The 21,610-nt window shown below is 52.5% G+C and overlaps 1 protein-coding gene across 1 annotated transcript in view; it reads right to left on the bottom strand.

Annotated features, from left to right (window-relative positions):
* PLXNA1 (plexin A1) overlaps positions 1–21,610 on the bottom strand; it is a 111,668-nt gene that overhangs the window by 12,659 nt on the left and 77,399 nt on the right. The window contains exons 13-24 of the mRNA XM_063164785.1: positions 17,416–17,567; positions 17,008–17,128; positions 16,536–16,672; positions 15,696–15,863; positions 14,730–14,823; positions 14,010–14,249; positions 13,709–13,852; positions 12,808–13,042; positions 11,302–11,444; positions 8,566–8,822; positions 4,746–4,812; positions 36–182 (exon numbers count right to left, since the gene is read on the bottom strand). Of these exons, the coding sequence (XP_063020855.1) occupies positions 36–182; positions 4,746–4,812; positions 8,566–8,822; positions 11,302–11,444; positions 12,808–13,042; positions 13,709–13,852; positions 14,010–14,249; positions 14,730–14,823; positions 15,696–15,863; positions 16,536–16,672; positions 17,008–17,128; positions 17,416–17,567 (1,905 nt within the window). The remainder of the gene's footprint in view (positions 1–35; positions 183–4,745; positions 4,813–8,565; positions 8,823–11,301; positions 11,445–12,807; positions 13,043–13,708; positions 13,853–14,009; positions 14,250–14,729; positions 14,824–15,695; positions 15,864–16,535; positions 16,673–17,007; positions 17,129–17,415; positions 17,568–21,610) is intronic.

Here is a 21,610-nt window from a genome sequence, read left to right as displayed (position 1 = left end):
GCACCAGTACCACTGAGGCCTCTGCTTGCACTAACCAGCATTTTGTAGTCAATCTGCTGCCTGATGAGCTTGTCCTCACTGAGGGAGTAGCGAGCCTCTCCTGTGATGGCATCAATGGGTCCCTTCTCCATCTGCTGCTTGATGGCACAGTAGAGCATGAAGAGTGGTTCCCCAGCACATTCCTGTGGGACAGGGGGATGGAGGAGAGGAGAGAGAGGAGTTAGAAGGTGCAGGCACCGGCTTTGCCTTTCAAGAACCACCACCATGTCAGAAGTCTCCTGTGGCCCTGCAGCATCAATCCCTACTCGTGGCATTACAAAAAGTCTTTATCCCTTGCTCAAGACTTCAAGGAGCGAGGTCCATGGTAAAATTCATCCTGTGAAGGAACTCACTGTCTCCTTCCAAACCCACTGGAAGTTGTTTTTCTATCAACCTCAGATAACCAGGGCTTCCAGACACTTCTGGGTGAATTCTGCTCATTCTGCAAGCCTAAAGTCAGCTAAAAGTGGTCAGTTCAAGTCTACTGAAGAGTAGATTGAATCTGGGGACCTTGAGTAAGGAATATAGCCTGTCTTTTGAGCTGCTCCAGACCTGAGGACTGGAAAAGACACACTGCAGTGGGACAGCCTGGGGGCTCTTGCCCAGATACCACAATGCAGTTCTGACACCTGCAAGGAGCCAAGTCCCACATGAGAGAAGGTCAAAGGAGGTTTCTCCAAATGACAGCTGGGCACAGCCAGCCAGACCCACTGGAAAGGAAAAGCAAGGGAGCAACCCACAGACAACCCTACTCTGAGTCTCTAGGTGATGGAGGGGACCAGGCAATGAGATTTCCTCCATTTGCCACCTACACATGTCCACTGCCAAGGCCCTGTAGTCAGAGCCAGCTTTAGCTACCAGACAGAGCCACAGCAGCATCTATCTCATACATGTGAGGAAGGGAAAGGGAAACTGGACCAGACACTTCCCCCTAAAACATGCTGGATGCTGGATTCAGAAACACTAAGGGACCTGCCAAAGTTGGAATCACCAACCAGCCTGGGGCCAGGATTTGGCATAGCAGGACTGGGAGTGGACACCCGTTCATAACCCGGAGCCCAAACACGTCCCCTGAGCTGCATCCCAATGAGCCCTTGCAGATACAGGCACTCGTCCCAAGGCAGAAAAAAGGGAACAGAGAGGATGGAGAGAAGTCCCAGCAGATTTTACCCCCCTAGCCCTCATCCCTCCCTCCCGGCCGCCTCACAAATAAATTGTACTTTGGTGCAAAGTGCGGCTGCTCTCCCTGTCACCATATGCTGTTAGCATCTCGTTAGCATCTGCGGTAATTAAAGAGACAGCTGCTAACGAGCAGGAACGGGCATACATCATCCCCAGACCTTCCGACAACATGCCTGTCTTTGAAATTATGTTTCATTTGCAAACTTGGCTTCATTAAGTCAGCTTGGAAAAGTGAGAGACCCAAGTGGGTGCTAGGCTGCACATCACCGGCTGCCTGCAAGGCGAGGTTGGCTGCAGAGTGGTGAGAGCCCAGGGGTCCCAGGGCACCCCAAGCCTACCCCTCTGGCTCTGGTGGAAGGACTTAAATTCCCTTTTTTGGTTCCTTGCAAAAACTCCTTGTAAAATTCCCAAGTCTGTGGAAGTGGTATGGATGGAGGATGGCTTGGAGCAGGACTCCTGCTCCCATCTGCCATGGTTGCTACAGTCTCAGCCCACAGATTTCACCTCTCCAATAAGGCACAGCTGCTGCCCCCACATCTGCAGCTTTGCATCCACCTCCAGGGATTCATGCCAAGAGAGGTGGGCTCAGTCTTTCCTACACTGGCTTCTCTGTCTGTTCCCAGTGTGGATCCTACCCTTAAAATGCAGCACCTCACTCCCAGCCACACTGTCCCCACTGGCTCTTGAACACCAGGGCCAAGGTGCAGCTGTGGGTCACAGCTCACTGGGACAATCCAGATGAGGATGGTTTAGGGATCATCTTTGACAGAGACCAACAAAATGAACAGGAACCAAAGAAACCAGTGCTGGGCAGTTCACCTGAGATGAAATCCATCAGGTGAAATACAGAAGGAGACCACTGAGATGTGGCCAGGTGGTCGCTCAGGTTGATGAAGGCAGCCTGTTCCCCAAATGTGACCGTGCCCACCCTGCCAGCCCTTATGCAGTTTGGTCACTGCTGGGGACCTGACTGAGGGGAGCTCTGGGGGCTCTCCATGTGAGCTGAGCTGGAGGAGGGCAGCTGCAGACACCCTGTGCATGCCCACATTGATATGTTGGGAGCAGGCTGAGACAAGCCAGCTGATTCCCAAACTGTCTCACTGACTAGATCTAGCTCATCAGGCACCTAATATTGTGCATTTTTCAGCTCTTGTCTCGATTTATCCATCTCCCTTTCCCTGAGGTGTCTCATTAAGAGTCTGATAAATGCTACCACAGGGTCCTCCCGAAAGCGCCAGCCCTCGCTGGCTCCCCACGCTGCTGGCCCTGGGCATGAGGGGCTGTCCTGTGCCTGTCCCCATCCCTCAACCTGTGTATCTTGCTCTGCTCAGGGCAGGTTTGCTGAGAGCTGACCCAGTAGCTGGGCAATGGCTGCCTGCCTCATTTACATGCACAATCACTGCAGTTTGGGGCACTTTCCCTGCTGGCACGCTGTCTGTTGTAATACTCTCCATCTACTCCACAGTCCTCTCCTGCTGTTGCTGCCACCTGCCATCCTCACTGTCCAGAGACAGATGAGAACAGCCCCGTGGGTCTCCTCTGGTGGGACCAACCCAGAAGAGGGCATGAGCACATCCTCAAGTCTCTTCCAGTTTAACTCAAGTGACTCAAGGAGTGGAGTTTCAACCACTTCCCAAGGAGATGAATCCCAGTGTAACAAATTTCACAGCCAGCAAGTCCATCCAGGCACTCTGTGTATGCTTCTCCTGTAATGGTACCCCTAGATCAGGTGCTGCTGCTGCTACCACCCAGAGACTGGAGGTGTTTTCCCATGTCTAAATCATGGTGTAGCCAAGGATTTTTTATAAAGAGGCATTGCCCTGGTTCCACCATCCCCACACCTCTCACCTGCTGCTCCTTATCCTCAGACCTGCTCCACAACTGGTAATGAGTCCAGAAGCCTCTCTGAAGGGGGTCAAGGACAGATGCAGGACAATGGTGGTGCATGAGCTAATCCAAAGTGGCTTCTGAACATGGCCCAGTCCAGCCAGGGACAGGTCAAGGATGTCAGGTCACACACAAAAATACAAAGTCCCCAAACTCTGCTGTGGGTGCTCATAGGCTGTGCACTGCACTTTGCTCAGCCAAAGCATAACCCTGTTCACTTCAAGGAGCCTTGGAGGAGTTTATCCACAAGGAGAGCTACTCCTGCCTGTCCCACCAAGTTCACAGAGCCCAAAGAGCCTTCTGCCAGTGCTCTACTCAATCCCACTGGGCACTGCTGATGCCAAAGGGCCCTACTGGACAAAGCCTTGGCACAAAGGGGTAGTGGGAGGTTTGACATCTCCCTATGACCAGCACAGCTCTTCTCCTCTCCCACCCCTGGCAAGCAAGCTCCAGCATGCTAGATAGATTGTTATAGATACAGGCTATTCCTCGACAGAGGCAAACAGCCAAGAGCATGTAAGTGATATTATAAATCACCTCTCGTTGACGATCACTTGAGTTCTGCTGAGACTCCTGCTCACTCTCATCTCTTGGCTGGAAATAGTTCAAACTCTCTTTATCTTAATGAGGGATGAAATCCCACAAAAACAGCAGTGTGCCACCCAGTCTCACTGCACCAACACCAGGCAGCATCCCAAGAAACAGCCCTGGTGCCTGACAAACCAGCAGCAGGATCGCAGGCATCGTTCACCCATCGGAGTCATCCCAAAGCTGCAGCAGGACTGAGCCTGGGGTCCATGCACTGGAGCTGCTGCTGTGTTATCTGCATGGAAAGTGGTGCAGCTGTAGCAGGTGGAAGCACTGGTGCTGATGGAATAAATGTTCTCAATATGGGTAGATGCACCAGTGGTAAAAAACCAGCTTACACTGTGGTGTCCTCTTCTCCTACCTCGATGAAATTGGAAACAGGTGAATAAAAGCTAAAAGGCTTTGCAGCCTCATGCATGTGCAGTTCAGAGCTCTGTCCCTGACTGTCAACAAGCTCCTCAAGGCATCCATCCCCACCAGGGCACCTTTGTCAGGGGAAGCAGCAGTAGAAGTGGAGATGCCTGCAGGAAACAATTCCCCTACCACAGAACCTCAGTGTTGGAGAGATGAAGGAAAAGCAGCAGCATTACATGAAGAGTGCAACTCATCAAATACAACTCAAAGAGGCAGAAACAGCCCTGATCACAGCCATGCCTGCAGAAGGATCAGCTCTCAGGGCTTTTTCCTCCTGAGTTACACAAGCAAAGGCAAGAAGAAAGGAATGGGGACCACTCCAAAACTCAGCTGAGTTGCTTCAGATTTATCTTTCCTCAGGGCACCATTGTTAAAATCTCAAACCCACTATGCATTAAGCAATCCCAATCTGGATTTCATTTCCCAATCTCAGCTATTTCCCAAAAAGGAGACCAGAATCACATCTTAGAAAACATGAATGGAAACAGAGATCTGGGAAGCAATCTCTGCTCTGGGAGGGAGCAGCAATGCTCAGGACCACGTCAGCCTGGGCTTTGGGTAGCATGCTGCCTGGCCCAGTGAGGCAGGAACCACCTCCCTGTCCACATGGGGCTGCCATCCCTTCCCAAACTCACCTTCAGAAACTTGTACAGCAGAAAGGTGAACCAATTTGTCAGCATCTTCTCTGCCACTGACTCCGTTCTGTAGGGAAGGTAGAGAGCAAAGCCATCAGCACAGAATATTAAAGGTCTCTGATCTCACCCATTGCCTCCTCACCCTCAGACTGTAGCTAAATTATTTTTGGCTTGAAAAGACTTCATCTGGGAAGGAGGCTCAAAGCAAGGGGCACAAGCAGGCAGCACAAGCTCTGCCGGAAAGCCTGCCCATCAGCAGCCCCCAGGAGAGAAAAGCAAATTGGTCTCCAGTGTATTTGGAGAACTGCAACAAGCTCAACCTTGTCCCACTGGGAGTCTCACCAGGGGATGGATGAGAAGCTCTCTGCTTCTCCCTGGTACCTTCTACTGCAATGAACTTTGTTTCTTCTATGATGTCCCATTGGAAGCAGGCAGCTCTCTCCACAGGAGGATTGTATGAGGCACCAAAGCCAAGTACAATATCCCCAAACATACCTCAAGCTCCCCAGACAACCCGAAAGAAGGGCTGAGGTTGTAAGGCAAAGACAGATGTAGCTGGAAGCCCTTTCCCCACCTGGGAGCTGCTGTTGCCTTCTGTCCTGCAGTGCACTCAGCACTGCCAGTGTCCTATGCAGGCCACCAGTACTGGTGACATGGGACTCCCCTGCAACCCCTGAGGCAGCCCTTGATCTCTAAAGCATCAAAGTCCAGGAGCCATAGTAGAGCAAGAGGACAATGACCACCACCAATCCAGTGGTACATGGCCTTGGTTAAAGCCACAACCAGATTTAGGTCTGGAAACTTTGACCCAAATATGGTTTGGATCAAACTTATCCTCACTACTAATTCAGCTGAAAACAAGGGGATTAAAGAAGGAGGGAGTAAGAGCAGTGGTTGGAAACTTAACCTGTTTTCCATGTACTTTTGGAACACAGACACTGTGCCAGGCATGGAATTTAACCCTTCCATGCCTGCATGGTGAGTTTAGGGTTGCTGTGTGTCTCCTTGGAGTGGAGTGGTGATGTAGGAGTTTGCATGTTTGCACTCACTTGCTCCAAAAGAAATTTAAAAATGGAGCTGTGCCTCTCAGCTTTTGGATATACAGCTAAAGGAGGCAGGCAAAGCTGCCTTGAGAAAACCTATATATTACCCCTAGTTTCCTACAGCACAGTTCAAATCCAGATGGCAAAGCAGCATAACAGGGAAGGCCCAGGGAGTTGCCTGTGTCTGCTGGGGACCATGCACAAAAGGGAGAGCAGGATCCCTCAGGATGGGTGTGAAATGTGTTAATAGAATGAGGGACCTCGTGGTGCTGGTTCTGCAGCCAGGATGTGCCATACCAGCAGAGAGAGGGACATGGAGGCACGGAGGGAGCTGAGGGTGACACCAGACCCTGTGAACCCTGCAGCCCTACAGGTGCAGCTAACATGCCTGGCTCTTCACCACACCTTAGCTCTCTGCCATAAGATAAAAACTCCTTTAACATGTCCATTATTTTTAACATGGCCTTCACTCCTAAAATCTCCAGCTTAGCCACCCATTAATCATCAGATCAGCCACTTGCAAATGCAGATGGCCCTGAAAGCACAGGCAATACTAATAACCTCAGGGACATTGCTGCATTCCTCTTGCCCCAGGGAAACAAATACAAATGGTTGACTCAAGAAACAAAATCCAGAAGGAACCAAAATGTTAGAGCCACCAGAAGGAGTCCCACTGCCCAATTCCATGCACTGCCATGCCCAGCAGATGGGCCAGGAGCAGTTCCCAAAGACCAGATGGCTGGGGCAGAAAATCCACTTTCCCAGAGTTTATTCAAGCTGACTCAGTGTCATATGGTCCCTTCCAAGGTTTTCTCTTGTGCTAATGGGGTTTAGCCCTTTTTGTCCTCCCTGGAATAGCACAGATCTCCTTAAACCATTTGAGAACAGCATTACTTGAGCCTTCAGGGAAGGGAAGGCTTCATGCCCCCACCAGGCAAGAATAATCCACCACATGGAACAAAAAAAAGGGAGAAGGGACATGGAGAGAAAGCCAAGGGAGAAGTGGACTGCAGCTATTCAGCAGACATCCTCCCTGGCCCTAGAAAGGACCTGACAAGCCCATAATGCTTATCTGAAGTGCCACCACTCAGGCTCTGGAGGATGTTTGTCTTTATCCATGATAGAGCCAGATGCCACAGCAATGAGGGGATTATCCAACAACCAAATAAATAAGTAACAGCTCTCCCCAGTTAGATCAATGCTAATCCAGTTGCCCTGGGCAGTAAGCACACTCTCACACCCAAGGCTAATCAAACAGATAGAGAAGCACAGCTCTCTGCACCATGGCTTCAAGAACAGTCTCTTTGTTAAATATCACTCAGGAAAGCACAAGCAAGGTGCTGGCCAGGGGACTTATCCCTGTCCTTACTGCAAAGGCCTTTGAGCCCTGAGGCTGGGGACTGGCAGTCTTCGGGCACTGGTGCAGGCTGGGCTCTCCCCCTGTGCTGCTGCCATGGCTCAGTCACTGCTGCTGCCAGCCTCCTCATGATGCCTTTTATTTATATTTTATTGATTTACTTCAGGAGCTGGAAATGCATTCTACATATTTCAGTGAAACCTGGTGATCTGGAGGAACGATTGGAAGAGAAGGGCCTAAGAATGCAGTCAGGGGACAGGGATGGGGAACCTCCAAGACGCACCCCACTCCCAGACAGCCATCATCAGCACAACACACCCTCTCTGACACATGCTAATGAGCTGCTTTGAGACATTAAGGGCACCCTTGTAATGTAAATGAAGCAGAGAGAGTAAGAAAGCAACGAGATAGGCAACACAGATGTAACTGGGACCAGTCACATCTGGGTCTTCTCCAGGTGTTTCCCCAGGGCCAAGCCTACAAAACCTGACAGGTTTTGTCCAGTCTGGCCATGACACGAACATCAGTTTATCTTTGAAGGATGCCCTGGGTTTCTAGAGCCTTTCTGGTGACATGCCAGCCCTGTGCCTCTCAGCCATCCCTGCATCTCTGCCAAAGGCAGGTGGCACCAGGCTGCTGGGTGTCAGCATGGGGAGGCACCACATGGCGTGCAAAGGGAGAAGATGGCACCAAGGGCCTCGAGCTGAACCAGTGGAGCTTATTAATAGTTTTTGTTCAGGACTTGGTGTATCTTTCAATATTCATCAGCCCGTGATGAAGGAGAGCTCAGAGCTATCGTTAAATATTGATGGGGCAGGCAGACTCACGGCAGGGCTTGGCAGGCTGCCTCCTGCTTGCACTTCCCCCGGCCCAGAGAGACTCCCAGCTTGCAGAGATCTGAGTGACTTTCCCAGGAAAGCCCCCATGTGACTGGCAAGGCAGGTAAGCCCTGAGGAGACAGCAGGGAAGGGAGGACTCCTGCCTGCTGCCAGCCCATGGAGGCAGCCACACAGCCACCAGGCAAGGTAAGAGCTGCCCCACATGCCAAGTGATGTGGGGGACTACCTGGTCACCTTCCCTTCTCCAGGTGACCTACAGCAACCTGCCACAGTGCCTGGCACCAGCATGCACCCTACCTGCACCAGCCTGGCAAGCACCTTGCTGTCTCCTTCCCAGACAGCATGAGCCCACACAGGCCAAACTGGAGTGAGAACATCCCCCGGGTGCTCCTGAGCTGGCTGGGGCCAGGTAGTCCCACATCCCTCTCATATTTGCACACAGACAAGCAAGGAAATGTTTGACCACAGACTCAGTGCTCTCACTGCCACAGCCAACACCAAAGCCATCACTGGTGGCATCCCCAAAGGACACCAGCTCATGGCACGGTCCCACAGCTCCAGCCTCTCAGGGCGACACTCACCTCCGCAAAAGCAGCTTGGGGTGGTTCTTGCTCTCCAAGTTCTTCTCAATGAGGTCGGACAGGAGCTGTTTCAGCACCCCTGTGGCATACTCCATCTCGCCCTGCAGCGCTGTCATGATGAGCGAGGCCACGTTGCCGCGGTCCCGCATGGAGAAGCTCCGCTGCGCCTCCAGAGTACGGATGAAGGTCAGCAAGAAGTGCTTCTTGTTCAGGAGCTGACCAAAGAGGGTCAAGGACTTCTCCACATTAGCCTGGACCTGCAAGGATAGAGCAAAGCTGAGAGACAGGAATGATAGGGATGATAGTGATGAGAAGGTGGCTGGACTGAACCACACCCTGAATTCACTCTCAATCCCACAAAATGAAATTATGAAAAAGGGTCAAGAAGCAGCTGGGCTAGGTCTATCCCTACTACCAAGCTTCCCCTTTGGTGATCAGTCTCAGTTCCTCCACAAGAGTTATCTAGTTTGTAAAATCCCAGCATCAGGTTAACACAGTCTCAGGGCATCAATGTTTATATATGTCTGTATAGACACACCCTACCACACAAAGACTCTCTCCTACTTGTGTGCAGACACGTAAACACATTTCCCTGCCATAAACAAACACTCCTTCTCTCCCAAGCACACACACAGATTATCATTTTCAATTTCAGCTAACAAGCAGCTCAATTCCCACCCAAGTCACTGCAACATGTGCTTTGGGTATTACACAGAAAGCAAATAAAGCCACAACCCTGAGTTCCACCGACAGCAAACCCGCCTGGTTTGTGGGGATGGATTTCAGATAGGGAAATAATAGCAGAGATCTGTCTCTGTCCCACTGCAGACACACCCTAAAGAGTCCCTGTACTCATGAGACATTTGAAATTGTGTTTCTGGCCATATTTGGCCATGTAGGACCCAGCAGGGATTGGGCTTGGATGCTTTCACACCTGCATTGCCATCAGCAGCCCAGCTCTGGCCAGCCCTGACCACATTTGTTATCAGAAACAAACATTTTTACAAGACTCCATTTTCCCATTAGAAAAGATGGTTTCCTCTGAATAAAAGCCTTCCTGTGATAAAACATCAGTTTTTTTCTTTAATTCCCCCCCTCCCGTCTTCCTGATTGGGAGAATAAGCATTAAATTTCACTTCATGTCGGTATTTGGAGACAAAACAACACTTTTCATTTCAAAACACCAACTCAAAATGAAGAACAGAGTTTTGACACATCAAATCATTTCACTTCAATCAAAACTTTGGATTGGTGCTCTTCAGTTCAGTGAAATTCCTCACAATTGTAACTTCCCTCTCCAAAATACTATTTCCCGCTTCCTGCTTCCCACCAAGTCCTTGTCGATTCCCAGTCCCCGTGTTCAACTTGCTGATCATTAGCAGAAATAAATGAACAATACTGAGTTAAATATTTAATCAGGCTTAAATTCTCATAAAGCAGGCAGCCTGCCCCACAAGCCTGCAGAGGAAGGGAGCTGGTACCGGTGCTCGCTGTGGATTAGCATGTGCGTGAGCAAGCTTCCTTCCGTCACTTGCAATAGCTAATGTTACACTCTGAGTAAAGAGACAAATAAAAGCAAACCTGATTAAATTATATGAAGCTTACACAACTCTAGTTGCTTTATTTAATCTCTTTTGGGGATATTTTTTTTTCCCCTTTGCAAATTTAACCCCCTGCTTCCCAGGCCAGGCTGAACTGGTGTGCTCTCTCAGGCAGGATGTTTTGGGTTAGGAGCTGGAAATGGACAAAGTCCACCCAGCCTGCCACAGTAAATGCAAAATTCCTCCTCTGATACCCTTTTTGATACCCTTTCCACTTTCCCTCTTTAGGGAAATTCTTTAAGAGCAAAAGTAGAGGTGAGAGGAGAGCCAGGCATCTGCACAGACAGGAAGGGCTGTGCCCCAGGGAGACCTACACGCCTGCTTTGGCTCTGAGCATCCTGAAACCTGAGCTGCAAGGGGAAATCCATGGAAACAGGGTCCCCACCACCCTCCAGAGCTGGGATTAGGGGCTGGGGAAACAGAGCAGGCAGAGGGCCAGGGTCCACACCGTAGCCATGCTGGCATACAACACCAGCACGTGCACTTGCAGTTGGTAAGAGCTTGTTGTGTTGTAATTAGTGACCATGCATCTTGCACCAGGGCCAATTACTTCTCCTAAATACATTGTGAAGCCCACGTCGACATTAATTACTGCGCTGGGTCAGCAGTGAGGGGAAGCGAAGGTCACCCCCCTCCTTCCTCTTGTAATCAAGAGTGGCCTCAGCAGCCCAGCACACGAGAGGCAATTGCTATGCAATTGCATGCACTAAATTATACAGAGGTGGGGAGGACAGGAGAAGAGAAGGAGCTGGTTTGGGGAGCAGAGGAAGGATGCCAAGGATGGGTTCTGCATGGGGAAATGGAGCCAAGCAAGCAGGCGATGTCAGACAACCCTGCTAAAAACAAGCGACCAGTCAGGCATCAAACAAACCCAATTGAATAAAGCAAGTGCTGTAGAAAATGACAGCAGCAATGATATTAATATAAATATTGATATTAATGTCAGAGAACGCAGTAACCATTTGGCAGCCCGTCCACATCCGCGCCGGCTGCCACGTGGAGAGATGCACCACGCCGGGCCAGCATCCAACCAAAGCATCTCCCCAGCCCGGGGGCACAGGGGCTCATGCAGGGGACTCTGCAGGGGCACATCCCCAGTGTGAAACACTGCAGAGACAGACAGACAGACCCACACCTCCATCTCTTTCAGCACAGGGTGGTCCTCTATCCCCGGGAAGAGAACCCGCATGGCGTAGGTGCGGTAATCCAGAAAGGGGATGCCAGCCCCATCCAGGTCGTTGGTCAGCTCGTTGATGTCTGTCTGCAGCTCAGCAAAGGCTAGGGAGGGAAAAGCAGAATTAAACAACACATCCTGGAGTCTCAGCACACAGCGTTGGCACTCAGCCCCTCATCACACCCCCAGCACCCCACGGGTGGACCCTCCCCAAGGCATGAATATTCTCAGCATTCCTCTTCCTGGCAGGCTGTGATTGCTGTCCCCATCTCACAGATGGAGAAACTGAGCTGCAGAGTGTGGGGATGACATCTCCGGAATAAATGAAGTGGCAGATTTGGGAACAGAACTGCCAGGTCCCAGGGGGGTCAAATCCCCCCTGCCCAGCACTTGCAGCCTCCCAGGAATGCTGGGGGCAGGGAGGAACAGCAAGGTTTGAACAAAAACAGAGCTTCTTGGGGCAAATGTTAGCCTAAATCACAAGATTGCCCTAATTTCTTTTTGACCTAAATACTACTTGAGAGAAGAGCTTGAACACACCCACCCCAGAACCTCCTGATCCCAGCAGAGGCAGCTGTGACTCCCAGGGGAACATGATCCAGGGGGGTCCTGAACCTTTAATTGCACCTACAGGGAAAAGCTGATGGGAGAAGAGTGCTGGAAATGCACCAGGGAAGGAGGTTGGGGTGGGGGGAGAAAACCCTCAGAAAAATCAAATTAACAGCACTTTAAAGGGAGCTGAAAGCCAGGCAGAGGACTGCAGGCTCGTCAGCCTGATGAGAAAAAACAAACCGTCAGCTTGAAAGGCGTGCTATCTTATCTGTAACTAGTGGGACTAGAAAAGAGAAAAGGCAGGGAAGAGATTGTGCCTTTTAATTAAAAGCAGATCCTTTTATCTGCCAGCTGTGGAAGACAAGACACCATCCCCTCCACCAGCTCCCTCCCCTCTCCCTGTCACCAGTGCCATCCACAGGCATGTGGAGGGATGGGGACTTAGGGGAGCAAAGGTTTGTCTTTCTTTCCCCTTTTTATTATCTTGTTTTCAGTGCCTGCTTCATTCACAGTGTCCGGGCTGCTTGTGGCTGTGGCTGGCAGGGTCGGGGCCTCTGGAGCCAGCTCGGGGGGATAATGGGCAATTAGCTTTTATCAGCAGTATCATACAAGGAATTCTGTCCAATTTCACAGCTTCTGTCTGTCACATAATGAGAGATCCACTGCCCACTCACAGGAAGCCTTCGCTACCCTGCTTGCTCTCTTTTCTCCCACTTGGAGAAACAGAGAAGAAATTCTTAACTGGAAAAATCCCCAAATCCCACCTAAAATGAGTTCACTTCCACTGACAAAGCAGCTCTGCCCATTCCCATTCCCTCTCTGAAAGGCAGTAAGGAAAGGGTATGAGCACACTGAGCCTCGGAGCAGTAAGGAACACCCAAAGAGCCCCATGCTGATGGCAAAGGCATCCCTCACCCTCCTTGCACTCCAGGGCCACCCGGGACTCCAGGTTGTCCATCTGCAGCTGGAGCCGTTTCAGGGTGCGGTCGGCATCCCGGGACTTGCGCTTGTAGGCGATGAGGACGATGATGATGATGAGGAGGAGCAGGCCGCCGCCGCCGCCGATGCCGATGATGGCGGGCAGGGTGAGCAGGCTGTCCGAGTAGATCTGCAGCGTCCCCGGCGAGAACTCGAACCCTCCAGCCTTGATCTGCACCACAGAAGGGCAAAAAATGGAGCTGCTGTCAGGGAATGTGTGCCACAGGGAGCCCTCCCTGCTGTGCCCACCGTGCTGGGAACTGGGGCACGATTCCCAGCCCAGGGCTAACGCAGGCATGGCAGGAGCAGAGCAAGACGCTTCAATGGCACGCAGCACACACGCTGCCAGTGCACGTGGAGCAGGCACCGAGTTTGATGTCTCATTCAGACAACATTACAGTAACAGATGGGATGTAAAGCGAGTTTCCCCACGGATGGGGAGCCTGGGGAGGACTGTGCTGGGTCCCTTTTAACATGGCAGAGTCCTGGAGTGTGATACAACCCCACAAACAAAGGAGCCTGCCTTGCAGCATGTGCCAGCACTGAGGGGGAGAGGTGGGAATCCCCCCTGCCTTGCATCCAGCGCCAGCCAGGGCACAGTAACACCCAGCTGAGTGTGGGGGAGGGTGACAAAGTATTTGCCCTTACCAAACATGTGATTAGGAAGAGGGATGCCTAGGGAGCAGGAAGATGACTCCTGTGGAACGCTCTTGCACATACACCTATTATCTGGTCCTCATTCAAGGACGAGCACACAGCAGGGCTGGTGCTGGCATAAAGACTGACATTCTGAGACACACGAGGCACAGGGAGCAAAGGCACCAGTGTCAGCACTTACTGTGACTTTGTGCTGGCCAGTGAGGTTGGGAGACTCGCAGAGGAGCTGTGTCTCAGACACCGTGAGGGTGCAGGGAGTGTCTCCGATCAGCACCGTGTAGTTGAGGCGGGAGTTCCCAGCAGCTGGTGGGAGCAGGTTCCTGCCCTTTGAGGGGACAAGGAATGAGACTGTCAGTTCTCATGCAATGGGCAATGTTTAAAGAAGCCCAACACAAGGCAAAATCTTTTCTCCAGAAGAGACAAAATGCCACCTCCACAGAGGGACATGTCCCTACCTCTGCCCCCAGGTGCAGACTCTTTACCTTGAGGATGAGGGGAGAGCTGGGCTTCAACTCCAGCATCCCTGTGGGGCTGAGTGGCTCAAAGACAGGGTCTGGGTAGTAGACGAAATTGGTGGTGTTGATGATCAGCAGGGCCTGGACGTTATCCATGACAAAGCCGATCTCATCCGGGCGGTCGCCGAGCTCGGGAGGGCTCCGCACAGGGTTGTCAATGGAGGGAGCGTAGCACACCATGGTGGTGTCATTGTAGACAGTGCAGTTCTGCAGGAGGCACAGAACCAGGTCAGACACACTCCCAACAAGGTGGGCAGGATCAGACCCCACAAGGATCTCCTGAAAGCAGTGGCTCTGGACACAGGGTTCAGATTTGGAATCTCTTGCTCTGTTCTATCAACAGGCATCACATCCCACCCCAGGGCAGAGACAGACTCCTGTCTGCAATGGATGTGCAAGGAATGGCAAGCGGCAGATGGGCTCTTTCTGTCAATATCCTATAGGTGTCCCACAAACCTCCCACCAGTTTTGAATGCTGAGATCTCAACCCTCTCCTGAAAGCACCTGGCTGGAGGCTCTGCAGAGAGATTGGTCCCTCTCTTTGGGGCAGGAGCCTCTGCACCTCAGCCTCTCCAGACCATCACACCTGAAGGGCAAAGGTGCCTTTGCCCTTTCTGCCCTGCATTTCACACAGACAATATCCCTCCTCTTTGTGCTCTGCCCCCAGCCCCAGCCAGCACCACTTACATTCTCCCTTTCAGAGCTGCAGTACTTGGCCCGGATCCTGGGCTCTTTGATGGTGGCCAGGTTGGTGCCAGTCACAGTCAGCAATGTCCCACCACTAGAGACACGGAGACAGTGGGTTATGAAAGGCAGCTTGGCACTGGATCCCCAGTTCTAGGAAGGAAGCAGCCATCATCTCCAGCCAGATGCCCATCTGCCCCAGCCCAGGTGAGCCACCATGCCCCAGGTATCTCTTATCCCACCCATATGTTGCATCGCTGGCAGAACCTGGCATGCATCAATGTAAAATCATTTCAGCTGACCCAAGGGCCAAATAGAGATATAAAACCTGGTGATTAACACTGACTTCCCACCCTGTGTGCAGGCTGAGGGTCTGAAGATGGCTCCCAAGCTAAAGTTAATTAAGCATTCACAACAGGAAAGCTTCCCAAGTACAAGCTCCTCTCTGCCACCCTTTCTCCACCACAGAGGCAGTGGGTGACAGGAGAGGCTGAACTCTGCCAGGTTTTTTCCATGATTTGGTGTTAAAAGCCCAGTGCTCCCAGAAACCTTGGCCATGCCTCTGGGGAGCTTGCTCCTCATCAACAGCCTGGGGAAGGTTTCCCTTGGCACTAGCTCTTAATGGATTCCTTCGTCTCCTCTCCAGCCAATTCAAGCCTTTTAGGAAAATATGTAAACATTTCAAAAAATCCCCCGATGGGAAATATTTTAATTTTATTTGCCGCCACCAAATGTCAAGCTGAAATTAGGCAGATCCAAAGCACTCTCTGCTCTTGCCCCCTGCCAGGCTGAGCATTGTAGGCCAGGAGTTAGCAGGGCCCTGGTGCCAAGCCATTGCTCACACTCCTCTTGCCACATCTCTGGAGTGCAGCCTGGCAGTTATCACAGCACTGAGATGTGCCCATCAGGAGCAGGAAATCCATACGGGAAACAGTCTCCCATTCATCCCACAAGCTCCTTGCAATTCACCTGTTGATGCTCCATTCAGGATCAATCTTCTGGATGGTGGGGTCCTCTGTGTAGTTGTACTTCACCTCTGGGTTGCTCAGCTCTGCTCGGTTGATGCTGATGAGGATGGGGGAGCCACCAGGGGCGTGCCCTGGGGGGGTCCTGCAGCGAATCTCACGGGCACTTCTCCTGGGGCACAAACACACAACCTGTCAGTGCCAGGGCATCCAGGGAGCCCCCTGCCCCAGCCCCTCTCCCCTTCTGAAACAGCTGGGGGGTGAAGAGACAAAGGAGGGAATAAAAACGTCTCCTGGGGCACAAACACACAACCTGTCAGTGCCTGGGCAGGAGAGAGGCCAGGGCAGCCAGGGAGCTCCCTGCCCCAGCCCCTCTCCCCTTCTGAAACAGCTGGGGGGTGAAGAGAGAAAGGAGGGAAAAAAGAAAAAAAACCAAAAACCCAAGAAATGAAACAAAAGGCAGGCGGGAAAGACGGAGGAGCTCCTGAGCGTTCCCATCGTGCGGCGGCTGCAAACAGCAGCGATTAGGGCTGATAACCAGTAATTACCGCAGGAAAATATTTAAAGAGCCGCTCCATTATCATCCCTAATCTAAAAATTATCCACTTCATGCCTCAGGGCTTTGTGCTTTTAGAGAAAAATCTCTGTTCTTAGGGCTCTTCCTGCAGCCTCTGACACACAGAGGTTTCAAGAGGAGACACCTTTGGCCACCCAGGGGGTTTGGCTCCCATGGTCTCTCCTGCCTTCCTAGCCCAGGCCTCTGGCTGCTGCTCTGTCTGGGGGTCCCACTGCCTTTGAAGCTGCCTGTTGCCCCCCCCTCCCCACCACCCTGTGTGCCCCTCACCATGAAAAAGCACAGGGCCGTCCCCCGATGGTCACGGAGACGTTGCTGCCAGCGTTGAGGTGGGTGCCTTCAATGGCAATCCAGGTGCCACCAGAGAGAGGGCCCCGGGCTGGGACAACACGGGAGAAAGTGGGCATCTGTCAAAGGAAAAGGGCATCCCTGGAGTCAGACAGGCTGGAACAGAAATCCTTACCCCCAGGCAGCTTCAACCAGGTGACAGGACCACAGAGGAGAGGACCTGGGAGACACAGCAGTACTAAAGCCTAGCAGTGCCAGCAGGACAGTGGGGAGGCAGAGCAGTGGCAGCCTTGGAGAAATTCAATCATCATGACTCAATGCCTGACTAGAGAACCCTCCCCTCCCCCTCAGGAAAATGATGGTAAATTTTCCAACTCAGCCAGAAAACCACCTAAAACCACCCAGCATCACCTCCCTTTTGAGGTGACAGACCTGTCCCCAGCATTGGGCTTACCACAAAGGTGAAGGTCTTGGGGGATATGGCCCGGTAGCTGGGCGTGCAGTCCCGGATGCACACTTCTACCCGTGCCTCATGCACCTTGCTCTGGCTGGCATCTCCGATTTCACACACAATCCTAAGAGATGAGAGCAAGAAACTCTCAGTGTCCTGGCACCAAGACACTCCCTGTGCAAAGCAAAGGTCTCAGGTGCCAGCAGATCCATGAGAAACCAAGGTGGTGGCCCTCAGAGAAGCTTCCCCAAAGCCTTTGAGCCCTTCCCAGAGCAACCACAACCAGCAGGTATTTCTCTCCCAGTTCAGCTCTATGCCTTGTGCAGCCACAGGCAGCATTTTAACACCATCAGTGCTGTCCCAACCCTCCTGAGGTGACCTGGAGCACGCCCACCCCTCAGCAGCACTTACTGCTCGGCGCTGATGTACTCGCTCTCGATGGGGATGCACGCCACCTTGCCCACTCGCACACCCCAGCGAACATCCTCAAACTTCAGGCCCAGGTTCTCGCCAGTGATGGTCAGACGAGTCCCTCCTTGTCTGGGGCCAGTCTCAGGGAACAGCTAGGAGAGAGCAGGGTCTGTCAGCAGGATGCAGAGCCACAGGGACGCCTCACTGAGGCAGGCTGCAGCCCAGGCAGCTGCAGGATGTGTGTTACAAGCAGCAAGGAGCAGACAGGTGATGAGAAATGCCAGCACATGTGTGAGCTGCCCACAGAGCAGGAAAGACCTCCCCAGTGACAGCTGTATCCACAATATCCCCCCAGGAACAAGCCAGGAGACATGAGAGATGTCCAAGCAGAGGGCTGGGATAGGGACACCCTCCTGCAGGCACAGCCATCTCCTGGGACAAGGACACAGGAGTTGAAGGAGACAGGGTAGAGGGTAGCATCAGCTGAACCAGCAAGGAAGCCCCTGGATGTGCCTGGCTTTTGGCCAGGTTCCAGGTGCCCAGGGATGAGATTCCCATGTCCAAGATGTCCTCAAAGGAGAAAGCATCTCCAACAGGTCCCTGCAGAGGGGAAATGGCAGGCAGGGGGAAATGCTTTTCTCTTCCCCAGCAAACCCTTTGCTGAGGCCAGTTGGGAAGGGAGGGGAGCTCAGTGCAGCACCACGCCTCATTTCCCAGGATGATGCCCAATAAAGCAGACAGGTGTGGCCTGACAGACAGTGGCAGAATGAGGGATGAACAGAGGTGTGGGCCCTGTTCCAAGGTACGTGGGGACTCTGCCTCTAACCAGGCAATTACAGGCAGCTTTACATCAGTGATTGCTGGCCCCGAGGTCAGCGCCCACCTGCAGCACTGACTGGGATGAATGGCAGAGCTGCATGCCCTGAGTGGGCCTGGGGACACAGCTGGGTCCCAGTGACACAAAGACACAGCAGAGGAGAAGGCAGCTGCAGGCAGCAGCAGAGGGAAAGGGGAATGCAGGCTGGGTCAGTCCAGGAAGAAATCCCAGCCTGACCCAGGGGAAGGGATGGTTCTATTGCAGGTGATGGCTGAGAGCAGCCTCTCCTCCCCTCTGGCACTGCCAGGCGCCTTTGCCTGCACTAAGCCCAGCTCCTGGACAGGTTCAAGCCACGACCAAGCACGTGTAAGCTCTTTCCATCCTTGGCAAAGCTGGGCAGCTGTAGCCCTGGGGCCTGAGCCAGATGGATCCTCCTCCTCCTTGGGAAGGGCTCATTCTTGAACATCATCTCCACAGCAAGGAAAAGCAGAGGAGCTGAGGGTGGGAAATTTGCAGCAGTGGATATTGTCCACATCATCAACCCTGATGGACTGCATGGAGCCAGGGGCTGTTTCTGCACAGTCCCACTACAGCCATTGCCTCTGGGGTTAACTTCTGTCCCTGAGCTGGTGACCTTCAGCACACACAAATTCACACAGGAGCACCCAGTGCCCTTCCACACAGGTATCCTGCAGGACGCGTCCCAGGCCAGCAGCAGAGCTAGGATTGGTGCTGAACCCTGGGTCATGCCAAGGCAGTCACAGCTCACTATTTACACAGCAACAAAACCCTCTGGGGCTGTGGGGAACCACTGTTTGCCTAAACCTTGTTCAGCCCCTGCCCAAGTCTGGGATTGGAGCTCGTTCTAGCAGCTGCAGCCAGCAGCAGGTTGGGTCTTCCCCTCCAGAAAGCTCTGGTGGGAAGGCTGGCAGAAGAGGCTGTTTGTTTGGTGTTTCTAAATGAGTGTTAAAAGCTGCTCCTGCGTGTTCCAGCCTCCTCCTCCGCAGCAAAACTGACAAGGGCCACGTGTTTGGGGAGGAAGGAGCCCAGGAACGAAATGACACTGCTGGCCAGCCAGCACAGGGAGGTCACAGCCAAACAAGGTGTGTGGGAGGGGGGAGCTGCCAAGGAGAGCAATAGCTGCTCAACCCCCCTCTTCCCCCTCCACCTCCGGACCCCTGGCCCCAACAAACAATGCTGCTTCTCTCCTAATTGGTTTCATAGGGTCCTTTTACATCAACAAGCAACCAGCTCCAGCGGGTACAAGCAGTTGGCTTGCTCTCAGCTCTGGTGGCCACAGCACAGCCAGGAGGTGCAGAGGCCAAGGGGAACCTCCTTCCCAAGGGAAAGAATGTAACTCTGAGGGTCACAGTGAGCACTAGGCAAGACACCACAGAGGTTTGGAAGGGGCTTGTCCCCACCACTGAACAATGGGCAAATGATTCAAGGGTGAAGGTCATCTCCCAGCCCAGCCCCACCACCGTGAGGACACCTGCACTCTGCTGAGCTGGCCAGGAAGGAGCCTCCACCTCCTCATGAAACCACTGTAGGAGACTCTTCTCCCCCATTGCCCTGTGCTGCCCTCTCTGCACTAGGCTTTTCTCTGGACCACCTGCAAGCATGCCCACAGCCCAGGTGTGGGACTGGGGTAGTGGGAGGCAGCAGGCAGGCTACAGGAGCAGCATCACACCCACAACCACTGCACATCCACACTGCCTGCCACCTCCCAGGGCACTGACACAGAGCAGTGCCAAGGTCAAGCCCACCTGCTAACAGATGTGATCCTGCTACACCTGCAATTACTGTAAAATCTCATAATGATTAAGGGGGGGAGAGCTGTTACCATCAGCTCTGGACCAACTGCTGTGACCAATGCTGGGCACCATCAGCTGCTGGGAAGCTGCTGTGAGTGGTGTGTGCGTGTGTAAATGCCTGCAGCCCTGGTCACCTGAACACAAGAGGATCAGGGCACAGCCTACAGCAAGGCCTACAGCAAGACCTGCCCCACAGCATCCTCCACTCCCATCACCCCTAGGGGTCTGGATTTGGGGAGTTCAGCCTGAGCACAGTGGGAAGCTGACAGGGAGCCCTGCAGCTCTACACACAACTTCCATGTAGGGATGCAGGCTCTGAGGCTCAATCCCACTTTTTCAGGAATAGATCCCTTCTCCTGCCAGCACTCCACCAGCCCCAGGCAACTCTGCAGGCAGTACTGCTTGCAGGCAGGGATGTGCCCAGCAGGGCTGTTCCCCTCTCCACATGGCTGCCACCCAGCACACTGCAGGGCCCATCCGTGTGAGAGGCAGGCAGCACTCTCATTTCCAGCCTCCATCAGATAAGGCACTGAAACCCAAACAGATCAGATCCTGTGCTAAGACTCCAGTAATTAACACCTTCGAGGCCCGGCCAGGCCTGGGTTAGCAGAAGGTATCCAGCTGAAATACCCACCAGTCCCTCCTTGTGAACCTGGATCCCAGCCCAACAGGCATGTGAATATTAATATACACAATCCTAAAAGCAAAGGTCATAAAAGCTGTCAGGGAAATGGGATGGTGATGATGAACTACCGGCCCCAGTGCACATGGCAACACAAGAAGCAACCTAGAGCTTCCCTGGATCCCTCAGTCACGTGCAGGAAGGGTTGGAATTTTGGGAACGAGCCAGAAAGCCCAGTGCACAGGGGTGGTGGAGAGAGGATTTTAGCCTTGGAAATGGAACTGGTGACAAAAACCACTCAATTACTAAACACTGAATTGTGACGGTGTTCACAGAGGTCTTAGGATGAGGGAAGAGATGAGGATCTGACTCCATGTTTCAGAAGGCTTGATTTATTATTTTATGATATATATTATATTAAAACTATACTAAAATAATAGAAGAAAGGATTTCATCAGAAGGCTAGTCAAGAATAGAAAAAAAAAAAGAAAGAATAACAAAGGGTTGTGTCTTGAACAGAGAGTTCGAGCCAGCTGACTGTGATTGGCCATTAATTAGAAACAGCCCTATGAGACCAATCAAAGATCCACCAGTTGCATTCCCAGCAGCAGATAACCATTGTTTACATTTTGTTCCTGAGGCTTCTCAGCTTCTCAGGAGGAAAAATCCTAAGGAAAAGATTTTTCATAAAAGATGTTTGCAACACTGAGTAGATCTGGCTGCCGTGAGCTGCCCGGAGAGCCCCATCCCCATCCCATATCCCGTGAGGGTCCCTCGGCACAGGGCGTCCCACAAACCTTGGTGATTTTGGGGTGGGCACAGGGTGTGGCACATACCTTGGTGATTTTGGGGTCTGCACAGGGTGTGGCACATACCTTGGAGATTTTGGGGTGGGCACAGGGTGTGGCACGTACCTTGGTGATTTTGGGGTGGGCACAGGGT

Source organism: Melospiza melodia, chromosome 10, assembly GCF_035770615.1.
Source record: "Melospiza melodia melodia isolate bMelMel2 chromosome 10, bMelMel2.pri, whole genome shotgun sequence".
NCBI lineage: Eukaryota > Metazoa > Chordata > Aves > Passeriformes > Passerellidae > Melospiza > Melospiza melodia.
Note: the sequence above shows the minus strand (reverse complement) of the source record. Positions and strands in the feature narration are given on the sequence as shown.